This window comes from Melanerpes formicivorus, unplaced genomic scaffold (genome assembly GCF_026170545.1).
Source record: "Melanerpes formicivorus ecotype bairdi unplaced genomic scaffold, bMelFor1.0.p_v2 SCAF_6, whole genome shotgun sequence".
Taxonomy (NCBI): domain Eukaryota; kingdom Metazoa; phylum Chordata; class Aves; order Piciformes; family Picidae; genus Melanerpes; species Melanerpes formicivorus.
In genome coordinates, this window is record NW_027142358.1 from 33,860,338 (window position 1) to 33,876,180 (window position 15,843).

At 52.1% G+C, this 15,843-nt stretch overlaps 1 protein-coding gene across 1 annotated transcript in view; it reads left to right on the plus strand.

Annotated features, from left to right (window-relative positions):
* PCDH15 (protocadherin related 15) overlaps positions 1–15,843 on the plus strand; it is a 365,652-nt gene that overhangs the window by 312,803 nt on the left and 37,006 nt on the right. Inside the window, exons 26-27 of the mRNA XM_068140381.1 lie at positions 1,885–2,012; positions 13,087–13,302. Coding sequence (XP_067996482.1) covers positions 1,885–2,012; positions 13,087–13,302 — 344 coding nt within the window. The remainder of the gene's footprint in view (positions 1–1,884; positions 2,013–13,086; positions 13,303–15,843) is intronic.

Genomic DNA, 15,843 nt, shown 5'->3' on the forward strand with positions numbered 1-15,843 from the left:
ACCTTATTGCTCTCTACAACTACCTGAAGGGAGGTTGTAGCCAGGAAGGGGTTGGTCTCTCCTCTCAAGCAACCAGCACCAGAACAAGAGGACACAGTCTCAAGCTGTGCCAGGGGAGGTTTAGGCTGGAGGTGAGGAGAAAGTTCTTCACTGAGAGAGTCATTGGTCATTGGAATGTGCTGCCCAGGGAGGTGGTGGAGTCCCCATCCCTGGAGGTGTTCAAGAGGGGATTGGATGTGGCACTTGGTGCCATGGTCTAGTCATGAGGTCTGTGGTGACAGGTTGGACTCAATGATCTTTGAGGTCTCTTCCAACCTTGGTCCTTCTGTGACAGGCTGAGACAGTTTGGGCTGTTCAGTCCCAGGGAGACCTTGGAGCAGCCCTTTCAGTATCTGAAGGGGACCTGCAGGAGGGCTGGGGAAAGGCTGTTTAGAAGGGCCTGTGGTGATGGGATGGTTTGAAACTGGAGCAGGGGAGATTTAGGTTGGGCATTAGGGGAAAGCTCTTTACAATGAGAGTGGTGAAATCCTGGTACAGGCTGCCCAGAGATGTGGTGGACCTCACTGGACCCAACTTGACATGGTGTCAGCCACCCCCATCCCTAGTTTCATTTCGTCAGTGACCTTGCTGATCATTCAGGCTGGAAAAGATCCCCAAGATCATTGTGTTCAGTGGCTAGTCCAAGACTGACAAGTCCACCACTGAACCAAATCATAGAATCATAGAATCAGTCAGGGTTGGGAGGGACCACAAGGATCACCTAGTTCCAACCCCCCTGCCATGGACAGGGACACCCCACACTAGATCAGCCTGGCCACAGCCTCAGCCAGCCTGGGCTTAAACACCTCCAGGGACAGGGCCCCAACCACCTCCCTGGACAACCCATTCCAGGGCTTCACCACTCTCATGGGGAAGAACTTCCTCCTCACCTCCAGCCTGAATCTCCCCACCTCCAGCTTCATTCCATTCCCCCTAGTCCTATCACTGCCTGAGATCCTGAGCAGTCCCTCCCCAGCCTTCCTGTAGGCCCCCTTCAGATACTGGAAGGCCACAATGAGGTCACCTGGGAGCCTTCTCTTCTCCAGACTGAACAGCCCCAACTCCTTCAGTCTGTCCTCACAGGAGAGGTGCTCCAGCCCTCTGCTCATCCTCCTGGCCCTTCTCTGGACTGTGCCTCTCTGTGCTGCTCTTTCTAACATACTTCTTTTTTCACTATTATCCATCCACTTATTTTCCATGATCTGTTTGGGCTGCCAATGAGTGAACTCTAGTAGGTGTTAAAGCCAAGCAGAGCCTGGGCAGCAGCAAGAGAAGTGTGGCCAGCAGGGCCAGGGAGGGGATTCTGCCCCTCTGCTCCACTCTGCTGAGACCACAGCTGCAGCTCTGGGGCCAGTTCTGGAGCCCCTAGCACAGGAAGGCTCTGGAGGTGCTGGAAGGTGTCCAGAGAAGGGCCAGGAGGAGGAGCAGAGTGCTGGAGCTGCTCTGCTCTGGAGACAGCCTGAGAGAGTTGGGGTTGTGCAGTCTGGAGAGGAGAAGGCTGCCAGGAGACCTTCTTGTGGCCTTCCAGGATCTGCAGGGGGCTCCAAGAAATCTGTGGAGGGACTTTTGAGGGTGTCAGGGAGGTATAGAACTGGGAGGGGGTGGAGCAAAACTACAAATGGGGAGATTGAGATTGGATGTTAGGATGAGGACGGTGAAGCTCTGGAGCAGGTTGCCCGGGGAGGCTGTGGCTGCCCTATCCCTGGAGGATTTTAAGGCCAGGGTGAATACGACTGTGAGCAACCTGTTGTAATGATCCCTGGGGGATGACCTTCGAGGGATGTTTTCCAGCCTGAATGCTTTATTGCAAAGTGCCCTGCATCAACCTTGCTTGCCCTGTTTTAGGTAACACAGCCAAGGTGTTCATTGAGGTGAAGGACGAGAACGACCACGCGCCCGTCTTCACCAGAAAGCTCTACATCGGAGGCGTCTCCGAGGATGCCAAAATGTTTTCCTCTGTGCTCAAAGTGAAGGTAAGGCTGGAAATTGTTCAACAGCATTCAACTGCAGCAGGGAAACACTTCCTCACGGGTGTGGCTTGTCACAGGAGGCAGTGAAGCCTTTTTCTTCTCACACTGTGTCTTGCTTTAGTGCGGGACCGATGCTCCTTCACCCCTGCCACAAGGGACAAAAGGAAAACTCTCACACAAAGGATTGGATAGGATGGAAAGTTTAAATGCCACTGAGATTCAGAACTGCACAAAACACTACAAAGCATATAAGAATACACAAAATCCATAGTCTGGGCTTAGCACAGAAGCCCCTTAAGCTAAAGCTTCACACAAACCTCCCTTGAATGCAGGCCAACAAAGCCAAGCCTTCATGCCCCCCCACTACCCAGGCCTCTCTACCCCTCCTACCCCATCACACCATTGTGATGCAGCCAAAATACAGCTTGGCAGCTCCAGGCCCCAGTTAGGCCTCTCCAGGCCTAATTGTCAGCATTGTCAGGGCTGATACCAGGCCTCCCCTGTAAGAGATAACAGCCTGTGTCTAGAATAGAATAGAATTAACCAGGTTGGAAGAGACCTTCGAGATCATCCAGTCCAACCTATCACCCAGCACCATCTGATCAGCTAAACCATGGCACCAAGTGCCTCATCCAGGCTCTTCCTAAACACCTCCAGTGATGGTGACTCCACCACCTCCCTGGGCAGCACATGCCAATGGCCAGTCTCTCTGTGAAGAACTTCTTCCTGACATCCAGCCTGAACCTCCCCTGGCACAGCTTGAGACTGTGTGTCCTTCCAGGAGGAGAGAGGGAGGGGGGAAGGGAGTAACAAACAGCAGTGCTTGGATCTATAGGGATGCAGGGCCTGTGGGAATGAAATACACTCTCTGGTCCACCTCCTGGACCTCTCCCTCTTGTCCCAGCTAGTGTTTTTACCAGTAACACAAACAAGAACCAGCAGGACAGGCAGGACAAGGTCAGAAGTAGAGAAAAGCCAGGGGAAAGGACAAGAGAGAAGAGCAAGAACAAGCTGTGCTCCAAAACAGACCAATGGAATGGAATACATTCATATAGAAAAGGACCTGGGGTGCTAGTTGACATCTGGTTAGCCCTCTATTGGGCTCTCTCCAGCAGATCCCTGTCCTTCTTGAACTGAGGAGCCCAGAGCTGGATGCAATAGTTCAGGTGGAGCCTCACCAGGGCAGAGTAGAGGGGAAGGAGAACCTCCCTGGCTCTGCTGGCCACACTCTGCTGTGTGCAGCCCAGGACCCCCTTGGCCTTCTTGGCCACAAGGGCACATTTACTGTCCCATGCAGAACTTGTTGTCCACCAGGGCTCTCGGGTGCTTTTTACCCAGGGCTGCTCTCCAGCCTGTACTGGTGCAGTACATTTGCCATACAGCCCAGTGAGCAGCACTGGGAGGAGCAAATAGTCCAACTGCCGTGGGTCAGACACATGCAGAGAGAGAGGAGCACACTGGCACTGAGTCCATACTGTTACACACAAATTGAATTCAGAGACAAATAGGCCAATAGAATAGTGGATAAAGACTTCTCTCATCATCATCAGAGCAGTTACAGATGTGAGAAAGGCAAACACTGTGGGTTGCTTCTCCCAGATCCCTACTGTGCAGCAGCTTTGCCAGCAGCAGCCACTGCTCTCAAATGAATCACTTAAAGAGATTCATTGGAAGATAAAAATCCTCTTACACCAGGGTAAATTGTTGGCTGCACAGAATCCCAGCACGGTGGGGCTTGGGAGGGACCTCTGGAGATCACCTTGTCCTACCCTTCTGCCCAAACAGCATCACCCAGAGCAGCTTGCCCAAGGTCACCATGGCCAGGGGAATTTGGGATCTCTCCCAAGGAGACTCCCCAAGCTCTTTGGGCAGCCTGCTCCAGGGCTCCAGCTCCCTCACACCAGTTTCTTTTCCTGCTGAACAAGAACTTCTTGGGTTCCACTTTGTGCCCATTGCCCCGTGCCCTGTCCCTGGGTACTGCTGACAAGAGTCTGGCCTCATGCTCTTGACTCCTACCCTGCAGCTCTTGCTGAGCATTGAGAAGATCCCCCTCAGGCTGCCCTTCTCCAGGCTCAACACCCCCAGGGCTCTCAGCTTTTCCTCCTATCAGAGCTGCTCCAGGCCCCTCAGCAGCTTCAGAGCCTGCCCTGGACTCTCTCCAATGGTTCCCTGGGGAGCCCAGAACTGGAGCCTGTACTGCAGATATGGCCTCTCTAGGGCAGAGTAGTGGGAGAGGAGAACCTCCTTTTACCTGCTGGCCACCCTCTTCCTCATGTACCCCCGGAAACCCTTTGTCCTCTTAGCCACCAGGGCACATTGCTGGCTCACCCTGACCTTGTCCACCAGGTCTGCCAGACTCTTCTCCACTGAGCAGCTGTTTCCATCAGGTTAACCCTTCAGCTCCCCACGTGTAAGGACTCTTGGCCTTGTAGAGTTAGATGAGGTTCCCAGCCTAGGTTTTGCTCTAGGTGTTTACATTGTTGTTAGGAGCTGAAAAAGAAGCTCAAGCTCAGAAGGATGCCATGAATCAGTGTACACAATCAATGTTAATTGGTGTCTTTAGCCCAGTGCCCTCTAGAAGCTGCTAACTACTCATGTCTCTATGAACATACACAAAAATGAATGTCATTTATTTAAAGGACACATTTTAACCCAAGCTTTGTTCCTTGCATCTTTAAGAGCATGTTTCTGTTGCTAATAGCTCAGCAGGGAGTGGGGAGGAATGTTAGATACCATTTGTCTGCAAATGATAGTGGAGGCTGTGATTATCCTGTCCCAAATGACAGAATGTTAGGGGCTGGAAGGGATCATCCAGCCCAACCCCACTGCCAGGGCAGGATCACCTAGAACAGATCACACAGGAATGCAGCCAGGTGGATCTTGAATACCTCCAGAGAGGAAGACTCCACAAGGCCCCTGGGCAGCCAGCTCCAGGGCTCCATCACCCTCACAGTGAAAAAGTTCTTCCTCATATGTAATCTACAAGGCACTTTCACAGCACCATCTGTCTAAGCCTACTCATCCCCTCACCACAGATGCACACAGCTCCCAAGGATCTTTAGAGTCCAGGTTGATTTGGTGCTAGGCCAAAGGGTGGTCAGAAGCCATGGTGGGAGGACAGCTGCAGGATGACCCTTGCATTCTTCAGTCCTTGCACTGGCCCTGCTGTGTGAGACAGCTGGAACAGCACGCTGGGAAATCTTTTTGAGGGTGTCAGGGAGGGATAGGACTGGGGGGGAGGGAGCAAAACTAGAAGTAGGGAGATTCAGATTGGATGTGAGGAAGAAGTTGTTCCCCATGAGGGTGGTGAGAGCCTGGCACAGGCTGCCCAGGGAGGTGGTGGCAGCCTCCTGCCTGGAGGTGTTTGCAGCCAGGCTGGATGTGGCTGTGAGCAACCTGCTGCAGTGTGAGGTGTCCCTGCCCATGGCAGGGGGTTGGAACTGGCTGATGCTTGAGGTCTCTTCCAGCCCTGACCATTCTGTGATTCTAATCAGAGGGCTGGGGGTGCTTAGTAGAAGGTTTCAGGTGTTGGACAGCCCTGTTGGGGATTGGTGCTAGCAGAACCTTTCATGTGCTCTCCCCCTTTTCTGCCATTCTCTTTCTTCCCCTCTCAGTTTTGCAGCCTATTTCAGAGCCCATTTCCAGGATGAAAGGCCTTTGCTTTATGCATATGTTAATTAAAAGCAGCTGTAACACTCATTACTACTCATAGATGGATTCTGAGGGAGTTTGGGATTTGCCTTACATCTCATTCTGTTCCCATCACTTGTTTTGCTGTGCCACTGGTACTTTCATGTAACCCCTGGTTTTCTAGGAGGTGAGACACTGCAACACAATGACCTCCCTGCTCCTGCTGGCCACACTGGTCCTGATGCAGGCCAGGATGCCATTGGCCCTCTTGGCCACCTGGGCACACTGCAGGCTCATGTTGATACTGATATCAACCAGCACCCCCAGGTCCCTCTCTGTTTGGCAGCTCTCAGCCACTCTGACCCCAGCCTGTGGCTCTGCATGGGTTTGTTGTGGCCAATGTGCAGAACCTGGCAATTGGCTGTGTTCAATCTGCTGCCCTTGGCCTCTGCCCATCTGCCCAGTCTGACCAGGTCCCTCTGCAGAGCTCTCCTACGTGTCCCTGCCCATGGTAGGGTGGTTGTAATGAGATGGTTTTTAAGGTCCCTTCCAACCCAAACCATTCTGTGGTTGCCCTCTGAGTTAGCAGCAGCCTCCATTCAGGCCCCTTCACAATATTCTCAGCCTGCTCTACAGAAATAATCCCCAAGTGCAGACCATCTTCAGGGAAAGCACAAGTGGGAGTGACCTGACTCTTCACTCCAGTGCTGTGTTCTTAGCCCTTGCCTGTTCACCATTTTCTTCTACACTATTTACCTCTCTTGTGGTTTGCTTAGGATTATAGAATCAGTTTGGTAGGAAAAGACCTTGGAAAGCATTTAGTCCAACTATTCTCTGGCTCAAGCTGGTGCTAATCCATGTCCCTCAGCACCCCATCTCTGTGTCTTTGAAACACCTCCAGGGATGGGGATTCAACCACTGGGCAGCCTGGGCCAGTGCCTGACACCCTTTCAGTGAAGAATTTTGTTCTTATGTCCAATATAAATCTCACCTGGTGCAGCTGGAGGCTGTTTCCTCTCATCCTATCACTTAGTACTAGGAGGAAGAGCCCAGCCCCCACCTTGCTCCAACCTCCATTCAGGGAGTCCTGGGAACTGACAAGGTCTCCCCTCAGCCTCCAGGTTAAACAACCCCCCTTCCCTCAGCTGCTGCTCACCAGCCCTGCTCTCCAGATCCTTCCCCAGTTTCATTGCCCTTCTCTGGACATGCTACAGCACCTTGATGTCCTTCTTCAAGTGAGGGGCTCAGAACTGACCCCAAGGTGTGGCCTCCCCAGTGCTGCAAATACATCCCAGTGAGGGAATGCCAGGGATCCTCATTCCAGGAGAGAAGATGGGAGTGCTTACATTCTAAAGATGTTTTTGAACTGAGAGTGCTTGCAGAAGAGGAAGCTGGCCAACATAAATCCCAGTGGCTCCATGTCTCTGCGAGTGGCTGACCTCTACTTGATAGAAGTGACCCTGATACAAAGGCAGCAGAGGGTCTTGAGGATCATCATAGAAGCCAGTGGGGACTGAAATGCAGTTACATCCAGGAGGGAACTTGATTCTAACTTGATCCAATTTTCATTTCAGACCTTTTCTAGTTTTGTGCCCCTGTCTGATAGACTTCATAAAGTAACTTCATCCTTTAACACTCTTTGAATAACTTAACTTGGAGAGCAGCCAAGTAACACAAAGCTGCTTTGTGCTGCCAGCTTGTGCCCTAATGACACACAGGGTCACAGGAGTTGCCTTCACTTAATCCTAATCCTTAAAAGCCATCCAGCTTCTCTTCTTCAGGCTCAACTGCCCCAGGGCTCAGCTTTTCCTCCTCACAGAGCTGCCCCAGCCCCCCCAGCACATTCATAGCCTCTTCTGGGCTCTCTTCTTAGTTCCCTGTCTCCTTTCAACTGGGAAGCTCAAGCCCAGAGCAGGACCCTGTACTCCAGGTTGCATCCTGATCTAAAGCAATTGAGGGGATAGAGGTTTACAGTTCCTGGGTATGGCTGTGTGTTACACACAGAGAACCCAAGGGGATTCCTTTCATGCCCAGACACTTACCCATGTTAAATCTCCAGTTGTGGCAGGATGTGTGAGGTGATTCTCTCCCACTCTGCTCTGATGAGACCCCACCTGCAGCACTCTGTCTAGTTCTGCAGCTCCCAACACTGTTGGGGTGGCTCCAGAGGAGACCACAAAGATGATTAGAGGGCTGGAGAACCTCCCTATGGGGACAGGCTGGGAGACTTGGGGCTGTTCAGCCTGGAGATGGCTCCAGGGAGACCTTAGAGCAGCCTTCCAGTACCTGAAGGGAGCCTACAAGAAATCTGGGGAGGGACTTTTTACAGGGCTTGGAGTGGTAGGATGAGGGGGGATGACTTTAAGCTGGAAGAGGGAGGATTTAGCCTGGAGATTAGAAAGAGATTCTTTGTAGTGAGGGTAGGGAAACACTGGAACAGGCTGCCCAGGGAGGTTGTGGGTGCTCCCTCCTGGAGATGTCCAAGGCCAGCTTGGATGGGGCCTTGAGCAGCCTGGGCTGGTGAGAGGTGTTCCTGCCCGTGGCAGGGGGGCTGGGACTGGATGATCTTGAACCCAACCCATTCTATGATTTTATGATACATGTCTGCAGCCTGCTGGTGTCCACAGGGAGTATCACAGCATGGGGCACAACTGGGAGGCCACACAGCCACGGTGTTACTGCAGGGCTCTTATCCCTGCCCCCAGGGAGAGGTGTCCAACCAGGGCCATATGGCAGTCAGACCAAACCTGCCAGTGACTTCTTTGGGGTGAGCCTGAAACTCTTCCTTCACCACAAGTCCTGAAGCTGTTGCACAACCTTCAGGCCATTGCAGTTTTTCTTCTTAGTGATCTCAGAGGCCTTTTCCAACACAAACAGTCCCATGACTCTGTGATTACCAGCGTGAGCTCAACTCCAACTGTCTGCTTGGAATGAATGCAGTTGTTCATTGTAAGTGCTTTCCAGTCTCCCTAGCAAGGTCATCCTTCATCAGGAGCCCAAGGATGCTAGGAGGACATCTGAAATTGATTCTATAATTGCATTCAGTTCTGGAGCCTCTATTACAGGAAGGTGTTGGAGGTGCTGGAGAGTGTTCAGAGAAGTGCCACAAGGCTCTCCCTGGAGCCTTCTCTTCTCCAGACTGAGACAGCCTGTGCTTCTGTCAGTCCAAGCTCAACCCCCCTGATCATTGTCATGGGCCTCCTCTGGACCCTCTCCATCAGGTCCATGTCCTTCCTCTCTTGAGGGCTCCAGACCTGCACACAGCACAGCACCTGCACACAGGTGAGGTCTACCCCACAGCAGAGCAGAGGGGCAGGATCCCCTCTCTCCATCTCTGACCACACTGCTTTGGCTGCAGCCCAGGCTGCCCTTGGCCTTCTCTGCTGCAAGCTCACACTGCCTGCTCCTGGCCAGGTTGCCATGGGTTAGCTGCTTGGGTGGGTTGGATTGGTTGATGGGTTGGACACGATGATCTTGAAGGTCTCTTCCAACCTGGTTTGGTTTATTCTAATAAAGGTTTATTCTAATAAAGCTTCTCCCCCCCCAACACACCCAGCACCCCCAAATCCTTTTCCTCAGAGCTGCTTTCTATCACTCTTCCCCCAGCCTGTATGGATAGTGAGGATTGTTCTGGCCCAGGTGGGCACAGTTAGAGGGGGGCTGAATTTGGCCTGTGATGCCTAAAGTCAGAGCTATTTCTCCTGATGCAGTCCCAGCCACACTGAGCAGACATCTGTATTTCTTGCACAGGACAGAAGGGAGATATATGGCTAAGATTAAGACGAAGCATAGCTCTTCCTCTTCTTCGACAGTCAGAATGCAGCTCATGAGGTGGTGTGTATCTTTTCTTAATGAAGTGTCAGAAACATTTACCTTCAGGACAAATTACAGGGATAGCAAACATCCCTGCTCCCTATTAAAGGCGTGGGGATGTTAATATCAGCAGCTCACAAGCTCTCTCTGGTGGTCCTGCAAAGCTGAGCATCACACTGAGTGCTGTTAGGCAGGATCCAAGTCTGAGCAGTGGTGAAGGTGAGGGGGAAATGGAAATAACCAACTGAAAAGACTTGAATCTGCTGGGTTTCCCAGGCTCCTCAGCCTCTTTGCACCTGGCTTTGCTTGGCTGCCTGCAGACAGTTCCTGGGATGCAGGATTGTCTTTGCAGGAAGCCAGGGAGAAACTGGCAGGCCCAGGGGAGCTCTTCGTTTGGGCTGTTAAAGAAGATGTGTCTGATCCTGGAGACAGTGAAGGCTCTAGAGCACAAGTCTGCTGAGGGGCTGCAGAAGGAATTGAGGTTGTTTAGCCTGGAGGAAAGGAGGTTGAGGGGAGACCTTCTTTCTACAGCTCCCTGAAGGGAGGTTGGAGCAAGGTAGGGGTCAGTCTCTTGTCCTAAATGACAAATCAGAGGGTAAGAAGGAGCAGCTTCAAATTGCACCTGGGAAGTTTAGGTTGGGCATGAGGAGCAATTTCTTCCCCAACTGCCAAGGCCTGAAACAGGCTGCCCAAGGCAGTGGTGGAGTCTCTAGCCCTAGGTGATCCTGCTTTGACAGGGAGGTTAGACTTGATGATCTCTGGAGGTCCCTTCCAACCTCTAATGGAACAGGTTTCCCAGGGAGGTGGTGGAAGCCTCATCCCTGGAGGTGTTTGCAGCCAGGCTGGATGTGGCTGTGAGCAACCTGCTGTGGTGTGAGGTGTCCCTGCCCATGGCAGGGGGTTGGGACTGGCTGAGCCTTGAGGTCCCTTCTAACCCTGACAGTTCTATGATTCTATAATATTCTGTGATCACTGAAGCAGTGTGGATGTGGTGCTGAGGGCCATGGGTTAGTGGTGACCTGACAGTGCTGGGTTAGCAATTGCACTCAATGATCTTGGAGGTCTTTTCCATCCTTAATGATTCTATGACTCTATGGAAGCTACCTGAACTCAAATGGGAGCCAAGCCTTTAGAATCATAGAATCAATAAGGTTGGAAAATACCTCAGAGATCATCAAGTCCAACCTGTCACCCAGCACCTCAGGACTAACTAAACCATGGCACCAAGTGCCACATCCAATCCCCTCTTGAACACCTCTAGGGATGGTGACTCCACCACCTCTCTGGGCAGCACATTCCCATGGCTAACAACTCTCTCTGGGAAAAACTTCCTCCTCTCTTCCAGTCTAAACCTCCCCTGGCACAGCTTGAGACTGTGTCCTCTTGTTCTGGTGCTGCTTGCCTGGGAGAAGAGACCAACCCTCACCTGGCTACAACCTCCCTTCAGGTAGTTGTAGAGGATTTAGGAAGGGCAGGTCCTGCCTGACCAACCTGATCTCCTTCCATGCCCAGGTGACTGCCTGGTGGATGTGGGGCAGGCTGTGGATGTAGTCTGCCTGGACCTCAGCAAGGCCTTTGACACCATCCCCCACAGCAAACTCCTGGCCAAGCTGTCAGCCCCTGGCTTGGACAGCAGCTCTCTGAGCTGGGTTAGGAACTGGCTGGAGGCTGAGCCCGGAGAGTGGTGGTGAATGGTGCCACAGCCAGCTGGCAGCCAGGCACCAGTGGTGTGCCCCAGGGAGCAGTGCTGTGCCCTAAGGATCAGTGCTGGGCCCTGTGCTCTTTAACATCTTCATTGATGATCTGGATGAGGACATTGAGTCCATCAGCAGTAAGTTTGCAGCTGACACCAAGCTGGGGGCAGGAGTTGATCTGCTGGAGGGTAGAGAGGCTCTGCAGAGGGACCTGGACAGGCTGGGCAGATGGGCAGAGGCCAAGGGCAGGAGATTGAACACATCCAAGTGCCAGGTTCTGCACATTGGCCACAACAACCCCAGGCAGTGCTACAGGCTGGGGTCAGAGTGGCTGAGAGCAGCCAGGCAGAAAGGGACCTGGGGGTGCTGGTTGATGGTAGGCTGAACATGAGCCTGCAGTGTGCCCAGGCAGCCAAGAGGGCCAATGGCATCCTGGCCTGCATCAGGAAGAGTGTGGCCAGCAGTAGCAGGGAGGGCATTCTGCCCCTGTACTCTGCACTGGTTAGGCTGCATCTTGAGTCCTGTGTCCAGTTCTGGGCCCCTCAGTTTAGGAAGGACATTGAGAGACTTGAAGGTGTTCAGAGAAGGGCAACAAGGCTGGGGAGAGGCCTTGAGCACAGCCCTGTGAGGAGAGGCTGAGGGAGCTGGGGCTGCTTAGCCTGGAGAAGAGGAGGCTCAGGGGTGACCTCATTGCCCCCTACAACTACCTGAAGGGAGGTTGTAGCCAGCTGGGGGTTGGTCTCTTCTCCCAGGCAAGCAGCACCAGAACAAGAGGACACAGTCTCAAGCTGCACCAGGGGAGGTTTAGGCTGGAGGTGAGGAAGAAGTTCTTCACTGAGAGAGTCATTGGCCATTGGACTGTGCTGCCCAGGGAGGTGGTGGAGTCCCCATCCCTGGAGGTGTTCAAGAAATGTGTGGCTGTGGCAGTTTTGGGCTTAGGTTGATGGTTGGACTCAGTGATCCTAAGATCAAGAAAATCTGTTTCCAAAGGCCTACAATGATAGGATGAAGTGCTGTGGCTTCAAACTAGAGCAGAACAGACTTAGGTTGGATGTGAGGAACAAGTTCTTTGCTATGAGGCTGCTGGAACACTGCACAGGTTGCCCAGGGAGTTGGCTGAGGCTTCATCCCTGGAGATATTCAAGGGAGGCTGGACAGGGCTCTGGGCAACCTGATCCAGTGGAGGATGTCCCTGCTGAGTGCAGGATGGGTTGGACTGGATGAGCTTTGGAGGTCCCTTCTGGCCCAGCCCATTCTATGATTCTATGATTCTTGTCCACCCTGAATGATTCTCTGAGATAGCACAGCCCCCAGGGCTGCCTCACTGGGGCCAGCACTGCCTCCTAACTCCGTAGTAGTCAGCAAGAGGGGAATGCCAGGGCAGCTCCCTCTCTCTCCGTCAGGAATGCCACTCAGCCCTGGATTTTTAATTACATAGGATTCAATTACTCCAAAAATGAGTGTGCTTCATCAGGGAGGGTGCAGAATACCCCTGGGAGGAGGGAGAACATGATTACTGTGTACAGGTTGTGAGCGCGTTGCTGCGCTGGGGCAGGGGGGGAGTGTGGTGGTTTGATGCTTTGCTATCAACCAGAGTTTGCCAGTGGAGGTTCCTCAGAATTAAACTGCTCTTAGCTGCTCAGTTTGTGGCCAGCTTGAAAAGTCCATTTATATTTGTCTTCTCCTCTCCTTTTCTTGCTGTTTTTGTGGAGCAGCTTTGTGCCAAGACAAGGAGAAGGAAATTGCTGGGAGAGCAAAACTGTCGGCAGCGGAGTTCAATGAAGCGTTCAGAGCAGTGATGATATCCTCTCTTTGGGATCTAACATTTTAACTGTCAGGATGCAAGATCAACATTCAGCTGTATTTAGAGGACAAGGTTAAAGGTTCCTTGCAGGCCTATTGCCTTTATTTGCCTCTGCTTGTTTTCTTTCTCCTCTTAGGCCAATGACAGAGACACCGGGAACTACAGCGCCATGCAGTACAGGCTGATCATTCCTCCCATCAAGGATGGTAAAGAAGGTTTTGTGATTGAAGCTTACACAGGGCTGATCAAAACTGCTATGATGTTCAAAAACATGAGAAGGTCCTACTTCAAGTTTCAGGTCATTGCCACGGACGACTATGGGAAGGGACTGAGCAGCAAAGCAGAAGTGCTTGTAAGTATGAGCCAGGAATTCATCTGAGGCAGATCAAACGCTGCATCAAGTTCAATTGCAGGCAGACCTAGAGAGAGACCAACATATGTGCTTCATCTTTGGGGGGTTTGACCTTACTGAAATAAAGCTTGCTCTTTTTTTTTTCCTTTTTTTTCTTTCTTTTTTTTAAACCAAAATCTTTGCTGACCCTCTGAAAGTTGTGGTCACCTCTCATGGCAGAGATCCTGATCTCAATATGAACAAGACCAAGGGTAAGGTCCTGCAGCCTGGTCAGGGCAGTCCCAGGCACTGCTATAGGCTGGGCAGGGACTAGCTGGAGAGCAGCCCTGAAGGAAAGGCCTTGGGGGTGCTGGGGGAGGAGAAGCTCAACAGGAGCCAGCAGTCAGCACTTGCAGCCCAGAGAGCCAAGCATGGGCTGCAGCAAGAGAAGTGTGGCCAGCAGGGCCAGAGAGGGGATTCTGCCCCTCTGCTCCACTCTGCTGAGACCACAGCTGCAGCTCTGTGCCCAGTTCTGGAGCCCCTAGCACAGGAAGGATCTGGAGGTGCTGGAAGGTGTCCAGAGAAGGGCCAGGAGGATAAGTAGAGGGCTGGAGCTGCTCTGCTCTGGAGACAGCCTGAGAGAGTTGGGGTTGTGCAGTTTGGAGAGGAGAAGGTTGCCAGGAGACCTTCTTGTGGCCTTCCAGGATCTGCAGGGAGCTCCAAGAAGGCTGGGGAGGGATTTTTGACAGTGTCAGGGAGTGATAGGACTGGGGGGGATGGAGCAAAAGTAGAAGTGGGGAGGTTGAGATTGGATGTTAGGAAGAAATTATTCAGCATGAGGGTGGTGAGAGCCTGGCACAGGTTGCCCAGGGAGGTGGTGGCAGCCTCATCCCTGGAGGTTTTGAAGGCCAGGCTGGATGTGGCTGTGAGCAACCTGCTGTAGTGTGAGGTGTAAGGGGGATTGGGACTGGCTGAGCCTTGAGGTCCCTTCCAGCCCTGACAATTCTATGATTCTATCTCCAGGAATGGGACCTCAACCACCTCCCTGGGAAACCTGTTCCAGTGTTCCACCACCCTCCTGGTGCAGAACTTGTTCCTAAATCCAATGTAAAACTGCTCTTCTTTAATTTTAACCCACTGCCTCTCAATTAAATTTGCTTTTTGTCCAATAAATTCACTTTCTTGTGTCCCTGGTGAATGTCTGTGCAATAAGCTGGTGTGTGAGTGCTGAGATGGGCAAAAAGTCCACAGTGTTGTTCTCCTGGGAGGCACTTTCATTCCTCTGACTAGATTCCTTTAGCATGCAAGAATGTTCTGCTCAGCAGCTGCTGGCATGCTTTAATGGCCATGGTGGCCTTAGGTTGAAGGCTGGACTTGATAATCTTGAAGGTTTCTTCCAACTGAAGCAATTCTATGATTCTCTGACTTCCTGGGGAGTGCCCAGGAATTAGATGCTCATGTCTGGAATGGAGGCACCAGGAACCATTTTGGCCTGAGGCTGTACTGAGACAGGCTGCCCAGAGAGGTTGTGCAGAATCCTTGTCTGGAGACATTCAAAACCTACCTGGGTGCATTCCTGTGTGCTGCCCAGGGAGGTGGTGGAGTCACCATCCCTGGAGGTGTTCAAGAGGGGATTGGATGTGGCACTTGGAGCCATGGTTTAGTTGTCAGGAGGTGTTGGGTGACAGCTTGGACTTGATGATCTCTGAGGTCTTTTCCAACCTTATTGATGCTATGATTCTGAGCTGGAGCTTGCCTAGTTCTCAGTGATGTGTTCCTCAGGTACTTCTGGGCATCAGACACCTGAACATGTGGACTGCCAGCCCTGTCATTGAGGCACAGGACCTGGCTGGGGTTTTGCTTGGCAAACTGGTTGTAGCCAAACCTTGCTAAGAAATGGGGGGTTGGATGGTAACTAGGAACTGTACCCCAAAATGCATCCCCAGAGCTGGTGCTTCATAGACTCCCAGAATTGGCAGGGTTGGAAGGCACCTCCAGGATCATCTACTTTGGTCTTTTCCAACATTACTGATTCCATGCTTCCATCAGGTTGGACTTGATGGTCTCTGATGTCTTTTCCAACCTTACTGATTCTATGATTTTGTCAGGTTGGTCTTGATGATCTCTGAGGTCTTTTCCAACCTTATTGATTCCATGATTCTGTACTTCCACCCCCCCTACCATGGGCAGGAACACTTTCTGCTAGCCCAGGTTGCTCAGGGCCTCATCCAACTTGGCCCTGGATAGTTGCAGGGGGGGGGCATCCACCACCTCCCTGGGCAACCTGTTCCAGTATCTCACCACTGAGTGCATTAGAAGCATTTTGGGTTGTGGTGGTGGTGGCTGGTTGGGTGTTTTGGGTTTTCCTGGCCCTTTAAAGGAAAGAGTTCAGTTGTGAAATTGATTCTGTCCAATTTTATGCTCTAAAGAAGGAGGAGCTAAAACCCTAGAGACTGAAATCAAAGTTTCCCTGATGACTCCAAAGTCCTTTGTGGCTTCCTAATCGAGTCTGATTGGCCTGGTTGGATGAATGATGTAGTTGCATTGGCCTTGGTGTGGAGA